Source organism: Mandrillus leucophaeus, unplaced genomic scaffold, assembly GCF_000951045.1.
Source record: "Mandrillus leucophaeus isolate KB7577 unplaced genomic scaffold, Mleu.le_1.0 Scaffold89, whole genome shotgun sequence".
NCBI lineage: Eukaryota > Metazoa > Chordata > Mammalia > Primates > Cercopithecidae > Mandrillus > Mandrillus leucophaeus.
Genome location: NW_012109696.1, coordinates 921,340 through 932,840, shown reverse-complemented (window position 1 = coordinate 932,840; position 11,501 = coordinate 921,340). Strand labels below are relative to the sequence as shown.

The 11,501-nt window shown below is 41.1% G+C and overlaps 1 protein-coding gene across 1 annotated transcript in view; it reads right to left on the bottom strand.

The window, feature by feature from the left end:
• NSUN2 (NOP2/Sun RNA methyltransferase family, member 2) overlaps positions 1–11,501 on the bottom strand; it is a 51,428-nt gene that overhangs the window by 13,886 nt on the left and 26,041 nt on the right. The window contains exons 7-11 of the mRNA XM_011969410.1: positions 9,361–9,432; positions 8,164–8,248; positions 6,560–6,752; positions 4,257–4,331; positions 3,038–3,168 (exon numbers count right to left, since the gene is read on the bottom strand). Coding sequence (XP_011824800.1) covers positions 3,038–3,168; positions 4,257–4,331; positions 6,560–6,752; positions 8,164–8,248; positions 9,361–9,432 — 556 coding nt within the window. The remainder of the gene's footprint in view (positions 1–3,037; positions 3,169–4,256; positions 4,332–6,559; positions 6,753–8,163; positions 8,249–9,360; positions 9,433–11,501) is intronic.

Sequence of the window (11,501 nt, the reverse complement as noted above, 5' to 3'; positions counted from 1 at the left end):
GTGACGTCATACTGCACACAGGCCCCCCACACGCAGAAAGCTGGCCGAAAAGTCTGAAAAGATTTGCAAGCGTTCACTCAGAAAACCAGCAGTAACATTCTAAATACAAGAAAAATACAGACACTCCAGCCTGGGGAACAGAGCAAGACTCCATCTCAAAAAAAAAAAAAAAATGCTTCCCACCTTGCAAACACACATACAGACAGACATAAAGTCAGCTAGAGCCACAAATTTAGTGAAGTCTGAAAAGACTGGCAAGCATTCACTCAGAAAACCAGCAGTAACATTCTAAATACAAGAAAAGGAACCAGCCGGCCAGTCTGAAAAGCAGAAAGACCAATGAAAATCCATAAGCAAGGAAGTTTCAGACCGGATGAAGACGCACCCATCAGTACACCAGGACAATCCCACATCTGCTCGTCCCTCCTCACAATCTTGATCACTAGCATTCCCGTTTTCTTTTTCACCCTGCAGCTCTTCCTCACTGCCCCGTGCCTGGGTCACACTTGCTCACTCTTAACTTTCAAATGCGGTGCACTGTGTGTGAGGTTCTGTCCACTCTTCCCCGACTAGAGATCAGTGGGTTTTCAGGAGAATGATGCTTCCCCGCTGCTGCTGCAAAGAGAGACCCATGGGAATGAGAACTAGAACTTGGATTCAACCTGCTTTCAGAAGACAATCCCTCACGAAGCCACTCCTTCAAACACTGGCATGTTCAGGAAACAGGAGAGGGTGGCAGACAGCATCCAGAGCTCCAGGCAAGTAACCCAGTCCTACAGCACACCCAGCCTAAAGAGCACACAGCGTGTTCTCTGAACGGTGACAATTTCGTGGTAATGAGACAGGCAAACGGCAAGTATCTCAAATGTGAGGAAAGTAAAGCCTGGTGGACTCAGGTCAGCAAGTCCTGCCTGCAACGGATGATTCCAGCCACGAGTAAGGACAGGCTTGTGCGGGCAAGAGCCTCTCTCGCCTAAGAACTTAGGAGATCTGGGTTTTGGTCCCAGCTACAAGCTTACAACAGAAAAAGGGGAAAAATTAACCACCTAGAGTACTTAACCAGGCAACAGAGACTTAGGAGAGTAGCAAATGCTTAAAGAATCTACAAACATTTTAAGTTAAGCAGCACAAGATGGGCTGTGACCGCTCACCCCAAGTTAAGAAAGCCGCTCACCGAGAATCCGGGAGAAGCTGTCTTTAAAAAAGACAAGGCGCACCAGCAAAGAATGCAGTGAGAACGCCCAGGAACTGGGGCTCGCCCTCAAGTCTGAGTTGTAAATGGCAACTAGGCATGCAAATTAATAAATGCAATCCATTTTCTTTCTCAGGGATCTGAAAGCAGACTGTGGCAAGGGAACCAGGAGGTGTTTGTGCTGTTCAAGGTGCCTGGAATCATGGTTTTCTAAATTCCTAGCTAATGAACACAAAAATCTGAGCAGGATTCAACAGTCCTAACAACCAATCCCAAATCACACTTGAAGGAGTAATTTCACTACAACTAAACCATTATGTCCCCCACGCTCCCCCTCACACACCTTTTGGAATAAAGTATCACCAACACCATGGCAATTATGACCATGCAAAAAACATCATCCAGAAATGACATCTTTACAGAGGTCTACATAAGCGCAGGAAAATAAACACAACAGTAAATTCCAGCTTAAAGGACTGTGAAGGCATCAACAACCAAAGGGCTGAGGGCACAACCCAGACCAGCCAGTCGCCGAGGGGAGCCTCACTGGAAGGATGGCAGTGGGTGGGCACTGCCCAGGAAATGCCTGTCTCACTGGCTACGCACCAACTGACTTCACACACATGGGTACAGGAAACACGGTAAGTTTGAAATTTCTCATTATTGACTCTAAGGAGAATATGATGGGAAAAGTTAACATTTTGGCAAAACATAAAAGGAGAAATATTTTCTATCAATACACTGCAGAAATACGTTGCTGTTTCAGAATATTCTGTATTATCTGTCGGTCCCTCAGTATAAAACTGTATGAGGTGACCTCACACCCACTAGGATGGCTACTAACAACAAAGAGCCCCAGATAAGAAGTGTCCCTGAATGTGTAGAGAAATTGGAGCCCTCGTGCACTGGGGGTAGAAACGTAAAATGATGCAGCCACTGTGAAAAAGAGCATGGTGGGGTCCCCCCAGAATTAAACACAGAATTACTATATGATCCTATGATCCAGCCATTCGACTTCTGAGCGTATATCCAAAGAATCGTAACCAGGGTCTTGGAGAGAGATTTGTATACCGTGCTCACAGCAGCATTGCTCACAACAGCCAAAAACTGGAAGAAACCCAGATGTCCATCAGCAGACGGATGGGTAAACAAAATGCGGTTTACATAAACAACAGAATAGTGTTCAGCCTGAATAAGAAATGCAATTTTGACATACACTACAACACAGGTGAGCCTTGAGGACACTGCAGTAAGTTAAATAAGCCCCCAGTCACGAAAAGACAAATACAGTACGATTCCACTTCTGTGAGGTCTAGAGTAGTCAAATTCACACAGACAAAAAATAGAATGGTGGTGTGAGGGGCAGGGAAGAGAGAGAGAGACGGCAGCTAGTGTTTAAAGGAGTTCAGAGTTTCAGTTTTGCAATGTGAAGATTTCTGGAGATGGACGGTGGTGATGATTAACAATGGGAATATACCTAACGGGACTGAACTGCAGGCTCAAAAATGATTAAGATGGTAAACCTCATGTTATGTGTATTGCACTACAATTAAAAATTTTAAAAAAACAGTGATAAGGATCTGACAATCTTTCAAACTTAGGAAAAAATAGCCAAAACTCCTTTTGTTTCCAAACCTCCAAATTCCAATCAATTCACAAAATATAGCAAAACCACATATCCACGTGTTTTTAACTAGGACATCTCCTTAACCCATAACCGTAAGTTAGAGGTTCATCATATAAACAAATTCCCAGGAAAAGGTCTACATGAATACGAAACACAAAGAAAAACAGTGTCTCTGAAAAGCATAAGCTGTTAATAAAAGATCCATCAAGTGTGCTTACCTTCACTTTTTTCCAGTAAAGATGCTATGACTGCTTCATCCTCAATAGGGTTTAGTGAACATGTGGAATACACCATCCTTCCACCTTCGGCCAGCTGTTCAGCCCCGCGCGTTGCAATCCGCAGCTGTAAGCTAAGGGGAGATATCAGATGACTGTAAGGCCAAACACATCCATAAAGTGCACATATTAGAAGCACCTACTTACGTCACATATTCATTACAAGTTTTTATAACACAATTATACTTTTAAAAAATCTTCTAGGGATCTAAGTGAAGTTAGAGTAAACTTATATGAAGTATTTCATGTTAATAAAAAAATGTATTATATAAATGTTCTTACTGGTCTGTTAACCTTTCCCAATATGTCAACCAGCAAAGCATAAAGTTCAGTAACAACAGAATTCAACGTATCAGATGAAATTTCACTATTTAAAAAACCTCCATACTTTCTAAATATGTGGTATTTCTACGAAAAATTGGTATCATACATTCCAGTCCTAACTCTTGTCTCTGTGTCACAAAACAGTAGACAGTATTTTATGGAGGTGAGGCCTCCTGCTATAACTGGCTGTGGTGGATGCTAATTAGTATGCTTTGGCTCAGGCACAGTACAGTCCTGCATGCAAGACCATGGCATTTGTCATGTCAAATGAAAAAAAGAATACAAAGCTCTATAGACAGCATGATCAAAAGTATTTGAAAAAAGTACTTAAAAAATCCCTATAAACAGAAAAACAATACAATACACCAAACATTAACAGACACGATCATTGTGTTATGAGATTTCTCTTTAAGAATGTTCCAAATGTTCTTCAACGAAGAGTTCCCCATCATAAAAAACCAACCGAAAAATACTTCTAAGAGATCAAAATGTCTCTTAGCAAAACAATGATACAAGAGAACAAAAACAGAGAGAAAAAATTAGTAACACATACATCAAGAGGTAAATGGTCATTTCATGGAAAAACACATGTTTGAAGTGTTGCAGGAAATTTTTACAGAAGGCATTTTTCATCAACATGTTATCTGAAAGGTCTACAATGTGCAGTTACTGCTCCTGAAAGGTTTTCAAATAACTTCTGATCAAACTGTTGAAGGTGGCCATTGCCCATCCTCTGATGCTTATAGCATAATGAAAGATTGGATGCTCAGTTACATAACAATAAATCTGTGCTAACCTACTTGTCACACGGCGTCAGCAGTGATGAAGTTTTACTTACCCATGTAGCTGCAAGCTATTTAAGGTGGTCCACTTTTTCCAAACATCAATGTTTTTTCTCATAGTGCCGTCTCCACTGGAAAAAAAGGTATTTAAGAGTGTAAAGCTTCCTACAGGTGGATGACTGCACTTTAAAAGATATGTCACATTCAAGCTAAGTGACAAAACAAGCATTACCAATACCAATTAGGAAACAATCTCCATTTTCACCAACTACAGTTAACTTTCCATTTTTGTTTTCGGGATTTTCTAATGTATTATACTTTTAAATTATACTTCAATTTTCAAACAGAAAATAATGGATTTGAACAGCAAACTCCATTCGCTATCTAAAGAGATATTAATGTGCTTCCATTTGGAAAAAATACTAGGCAAGACTAATTTGCAGACCTAGGACACACACCCTAAAATACTATTGAAAACCTCAGTTAATCAACAACTATATTTTAATCAGAATGACATGAATAATGACTAATAAGAAATTTTCCAGTTAGGCTAATATATTAGTTAAATTTTTCCTACAACCACAGTTAAACATTTCTGACTTTCTACTTTTATTTAATGGAAGTTATTTTCATGTTTTTGTTAATGGAAGTTACTTCCACGTGTATTTCATAATAAAGACTGGATTTGTTATTTTCTGTGCCTAATTTTATCTATCCTGTTTTCCCAGAAGGTAACGCGTTTCTGCTGCCTTCCTCTGTAAATGCTGATTTTCCTTGGTGGTCCAACCCCGTGTACAGGAGGGACTAGGTCTGCAGGATGGAAGTGTCCCATGAGATGTAATCCCCACTTTACAATGGCATTCCTGGCTGTACACTAGTGGCTTGCATGGTAGAAATCCCACCACAATTTCAGAAATTTCCCCAGCTTGCAACCTCTTGCTCATAAGGTCACTGTGTTCTCAGATCTCAGAATATGATACAAGGAACGAGTTTATCTTTCTGATCAAAAAACAGGTGTGGGAAAACATGAGACCCAAAGGAATACTGAAAAATTGCAACCTAGGGGAAATAAAACTTCAGTTCATGACCTATTCTAAATTTCACTTTCAAGAGGACTTTTTCCAGATATTTTAACACTCGGCTATATTCAGAGCCACCAGCTGCAAGTTTCATACTGAGTTCTGCCATGAGCAGTAACTCTGCCACTCACTGAAACAAAATGGCATTTTTCCATAATGTGGTTATCGTATTTAAACCTTGCATTCTGTGCTAACAAGTTTTGTGGCAGCTTTTGGATTCTGGTCTTGACAAACTTATGTCATTCAGAAGGCATTATCCCCTGGGATCGTCATCTGTGCACCTCCTATGGGAACGGAACAGATGACGTCTTTACTTGCATTTCTTTCCTTTTAAAAAAACTGTTACTCAGTTATACCATGAATATTATTTTATAACAATAAACTAAACTATTTTATTTATTAATAAAACTAGCTTAACAAATAATAAACTATTTTATAAATATAAACTAAATATCTAAAATGTTGACGTATTATCTCAAGAAAGGTATAAATACACAAGTAAAATGAATTTCTTAAGGACTTGAACTCCAAAATGTCTTTTTTTTTTTTTTTTTTTTTAAGATGGGGTCTCTCACTCTGTCGCCCAGGCTGGAGTGGTGGCACCATCTTGGCTCACTGCAAGCTCCACCTCCTGGGTTCACACCTCAGCCTCCCGAGTAGCTGGGACTACAGGCGCCCACCACCACACCCGGCTAGTTTTCTGTATTTTGTTTAGTAGAGATCGGGTTTCACCGTCTTAGCCAGGATGGTCTCCATCTCCTGACCCTGTGATCCACTCACCTCAGCCTCCCAAAGTGCTGGGATTACATGCGTGAACCACTGCACCCTGCTCAAAATTTCTCTCATTGAACTAAATACCATAAAATCCAATGTGATTGCATATTATTCTATGACAAAGTTTTTTTTATATACTGTACTCATTGGAAGAACTAATACAAAATAGTAGGGGTGCACAAATTGTTCCAAGCAATAACATCCTAAAACACACCGCAATGACTCTAAGATTCTATTTTCCTCTTAGGTATTTTCTCAGTTTTTTTTTTCTCTTTATCTTTCTGCAGGCTATCGCAACCACCCCTTTCTGTTCTTGATCCAGCATCTGCTGTGCTGCTTCTCATTAAGACTCTACGAGTCCATCTTTTGGTTTCGGCTCACGCTACCTTTCTTTGCACCCCAAGACTCACGTACAAATGTGTCATGTTCATGCACAACTTCATTTAGTCTCTATTTGACTTGATTTCTTTAGTGGATTTGGGCTTTCTGGCCAATAAGAGAAATACCTGCAAGGGACATCACATAAAATTCGATCATAGAAGAGGATCTCTTTCCTGCCGTCCACATCTATCTGGAGCCTGGGTATGCTGGAGGCATCATGGTTGACCACCATGATGCAGGGGCTGCTCAGCCTCTTGGCTTGATGGACGAGCAGGTAGCAGCGCTTGTTGTCCACATCATTAGCAATAACAAATCCCTCTGGAGGCACAGAATTGCAGTGTCAGGTGAAACAGAGCCTAATGGAGTCACATCCTGAAATATGTGACCTCTAAAGGTCAGCTAGTGAGAAGTGGCAATCCACCAAACTTAAGACCCACAGTCAAGGTTTTCTAGAATTATGTTAAGTGGTTCAAAAAAACGAACCAGGTGGCTCTGGATGGATTTTATGGACACTTGAATTTTGAAAGCCTCAGAAGTCATCTATTCAACAATTATTCACTTTGTGCCAATTACCACACCAAAAATGTCTTTTCTATTATTAGTAACAATTAATTACCAAAAAAAGATGAGGAGAAAGGTGTAGAAACAACAAAATCACCTTACAAATGTTTTAAAATCCTGAACATGAGCCAGGACTCTGCTCTGACTGTGAGTCAGGCTCCCAGGGTGGGGCCCCAAGCACCTGAACGTGGAAGCTCTTCCTGGGAGGCTCTGCAGGCTGAGAATTCTACTGGGTGTGCCTCTGCTCATTTCTGGTTCTTCTCACACCCCCAGCAAAAAGGCAAATATACCGACAACATTTATGATCAAAGCCACTCTTCAAAACAGTATAAAACGCAAAACATCCACAAAACAAAGAGGAGAACCTGCTGCTGCTGGGACACCAAGGCTCTTTACTGCCAATGTGGAGAAAATAACTAAAAACAGGGAAAAGTGAAGCAGGCCTTTTAGCCAAGGCATTATCTTTAAATAACGTAAAAAAGAAGACTTCAAAAAACAGACCTAACAAATATGCCTATTAAAACAGAACTAGAGAAGTTTGCCTGAACAAAGGTAGGACGAGAAGAAAGCTGACTCTAAAACATCACGAGAGGTATTTGTTTCCACTCAATAGAAAGGGGTGCGGTGTCACTATAACAGCTGCCATTTCCTGAGCACCTCGCAAGCTACATACTGATGCATCCCATTTCATATGGGATGTCTAACACTGTAAGTAACTTGCCGATTGGGATTTGAACCCAGGGAGTCTGACAGTAGCTTTCAACAACTATACACTACCACCCTTCATGTAAGGCAGTAAGTAATAATAATAATAATAATAATAGTAACAATAATGAGCAAAGGTGGGGGAAGGGGGAAGTTGTTATTAAAAATTCGAAGAGTGAAATCTATCTTCCATAAGGAGGCTTGATAAAGAAATACCATTTGCTTTTATAGAAAACACACATAATTCTAAAATAAAGCTCCCCCAAGGCATGAGTGTGCTGGTTTGAGTACTACTGACGGTGGCAGGCAAGATGTCCAGGTCTACTTCCGGTAGACAGAAAACACATCTGCTTGTCACAGGAGACTTTAGGGCCAAATGAGCAGGCAAAGTTAGAGTCTTTTCCTTGTCTACAATCTGCCAAAGTGGCATTCCTACCCTTCCGAACACAAGTCCAATGCATACCTGGAAAGGGGACATTCATGTCGGCATGTAGCATTTCAATTAACTGTGTGGTCTTTGAGCCAGGTGCTGCACACATATCTAAGATCTATTAACAAAGCAAGAAACTGTTTCATGTTTTTAAAAAACCAAATATTCTGCATTTAATTTAAAGCAATTCTAGCTTTTCAATTTCTATTCCCAGATCTAAATATACTTCCTTACAGAGTCTATAGAATGACATATTTTACTTTTAGGGATTCCATAATATACACTGCCCCAAAATCACAGAATGATATAGGTCCAGTCTCCAAAGAGGATGGGAGCAGAATGAAACTGGAAGCCAGTGAGACGAAATATAGAGATGAACCAGTAAGAATCATGAGAACATAATGCTAAGGAACAGAGCTACCTAGGCTCAAATCTCAGCTCAGCCACTTATCAGCTCCATAACATCAGGTCAATTACTTCTCCTTGCTTCCTTTTCCTCATCTGGAAAAATGGAAATGGTGACAGTATCTGCCCTTGGATGGCTGTGTGAATGATAAAGCAAACTAATTCACCTAAAGAGCACAGAGCAAGGCCAGAGGCAGTGGCTCATGCCTGTAATCCCAGCACTTTGGGAGGCTGAGGCAGGCGGATCACCTGAGGTCGGGAGTTAGTGATCAGCCTGACCAACATGGAGAAACCCGTCTCTACTAAAAATGCAAAATTAGCCAGGTGTGGTGACGCGCACCTGTAATCCCGGCTACTCGGGAGACTGAGGCAGAATTGCTTGAACTCGGAAGGCGGAGGTTGCGGTGAGCCAAGATTGCGCCATTGCACTCCAGCCTGGACAACGAGAGTGAAACTTTGTCTCAAAAAAAAAAAAAAAGGAAAGAAAAAAGAGCACAGAGCGATGCTTGCCATACGATGAGCTCTTGATACATGTTCACTACCGTTTTCAACCTAATTTAGCCAATCACCATCACTGAAGACAATCCATATAGTAAACAAATCAATAAAACTAAAGGGGAGAAAATAGTTTTCTAAACCATAAAAATCAAGTAGGACAAAAACGAAAAAAAAGAAACTAAGATATGTACATATCACTTTTTATCCAAAGTGAAAAGGAGAAAAAAAGGACTAACTATATTAAGAAAAAATGGTTTCCACAAAACAAACAGGCATGACACTGTCAACAAGCTGCCCGCCCACACGTTTCTAGTTGCTGTACGCTACCTTATGATGAGGCCGGACGCTGAGGAGTAGTGGTGGGATCATGCTAACAGCTTCTTGACGACTGATATTTCCCTTGAGGAGAAAATAGGCAGCAACAATTACAAAAACAAACAAACAAAAAACGCAGAGAAGTTCAATCTTTGTCACTGTTTCAAAGGCAACAGGAAAACAGCACAAAATCTTACATAGAACAAGAGAACTCACACTATCGCACAGAACACTAGATGAGGAGGGATCTGCACACTAGCGGACAAATGGCAGCTTTACCACTCAAGCATTAGAAATTCAGGTAAAATATCCACTTTTATGAAAGAAAAGGGACTTGAAGCTTACAGAATCCCAACTCCCCGTCGCAGGACAGCACAGAAGCTAGAGGGGCAGCTCTCAAAGACAGAAATGCTATTAAATATTTAAACAAAAACCTTCGACAGCAGACAGCATCAACTTAGGACAGAAAGTGTCAGATGATTTTTCCTTCTTGCCTAAAATTCTGTTTCTCAGTCCTCCACTATTTTCAGACATAGCCCATGTCCACTTTCTATTTCTCACAACCACCCTTCAAACAGATGAAGACATCAACCACTGCTTCCATCTTTCCATCTTTAGACCATCAATAGCTAAAATCCCTCACCACACTCCCTGCCCCGTCTTCTCCAGCGGGCAGGGAGTATGTTACAAGGCAGAACTGCTCAGGTGCAGACAAAATCCTCCTGCCCTGGCCCAGCACTAGCCTCAACCACGCCTCTATTTTAACCACCTTGAAGCTAAGGCTTTGCTCCATCACAACCCTACAAAAGCTGGGCCTTCTGGAAATGACCAGCCACCCAGGCAGCCATCACTCAGGCTGTGACTGTCAATACAGGCTTTCACATTGATGGCTGCTAATTTTCACCTCATGGGTTTCTGGCCAGCATGAGTCTGTAATGACTCACTCACTAGGCACACTGATTCCAAGCTTCTGAGTTATACGTATGATCCCGGTATGGTGGCCTTCTGTCTCCATCCAAGGTTTAAATTAAAGCATTAAGTAAGACGGGGACAGCCCGGCAGACAGTCACCAGATTCATGATCACTCCATATAGACGTTTTGTGGCCAGCTTTCCATAACCCAGAGGTTACTGCCATTCATCTCAAGAACTCTCATCACGCTGACTCCTAATCAAAAACCTTCACTAGTTCCCTACATCTGGACTACATCTGGACTACACTAAATTCCCCACACTAAATTCCCATCTCCTCCATCTTCCAAACACGCCAAAACCTGGCTCTTCCAAACTATCCATGTGTATCACACCCCACCAACCCCCTGCTCTCTTCCAAGTGCAAACCTGAGCTGTTCTCTAGCAGCTTACTGATCTTTGCTTGGCCTTCCATCTACATTAAAAGTTGAGCAAGAGAATCCTCTCCTGCACTGGTCTCAAGTACGGAACGGGGTATGTGGCAGCACTTAGTTCCTGGTTCTTGTTACTATTCAGGAAGGAAAAGCCAGGCAGACACAAGCCCAGTTTAGCCGGTTACCTGAATGATAGAAAAAGCCAAAGTGACAAAGAACCATAATCTGGTGACACACAGATTTACTAGAAAGTAGTAGTTTAGAAAATAGGAAGGAAGAAGCTTCTGATTTTAAAAGTGAGAGTAAGAATTCCAAAAAAAACAAACAAATACCCAAACTTTACGGGCATTCATTGAATTATTTACTTCATGAGCAAATAGCTGTTTTGCCGGGGATGGTCTGCCGCTAAAGGTAAAAATCTCAGCACCTGAACTGCACTCAAGGAATGTGGATGGCAACAGAGAAGGTGAAGACAGATGCCGTCCTGTGAGGACCAAAGCTGGGCTTAGGTGTTTTGTGGCTGTTAGGTGTTTTGCGGTTACCAAGAAGAATGTATGGTAAGAAAAAATACATAGTATAAAAAGTAAAATCAAAAGCTTCATTTTTAGTAAAATAAATTGATTTTAAAAAACAAAACCAAAAACCTATTCCCCACCAAGATGGCCTTAAAAATATATTACTTTTTATGGACAATAGGCATCTGAAATGTGAACCTAAGAAGGAAATGACAATGCAGTGCTCACCCCAACCCTACAGCCATCCCCAACCCTACAGCCATCCCCAACCCTACAGCCATCCAAATACATGA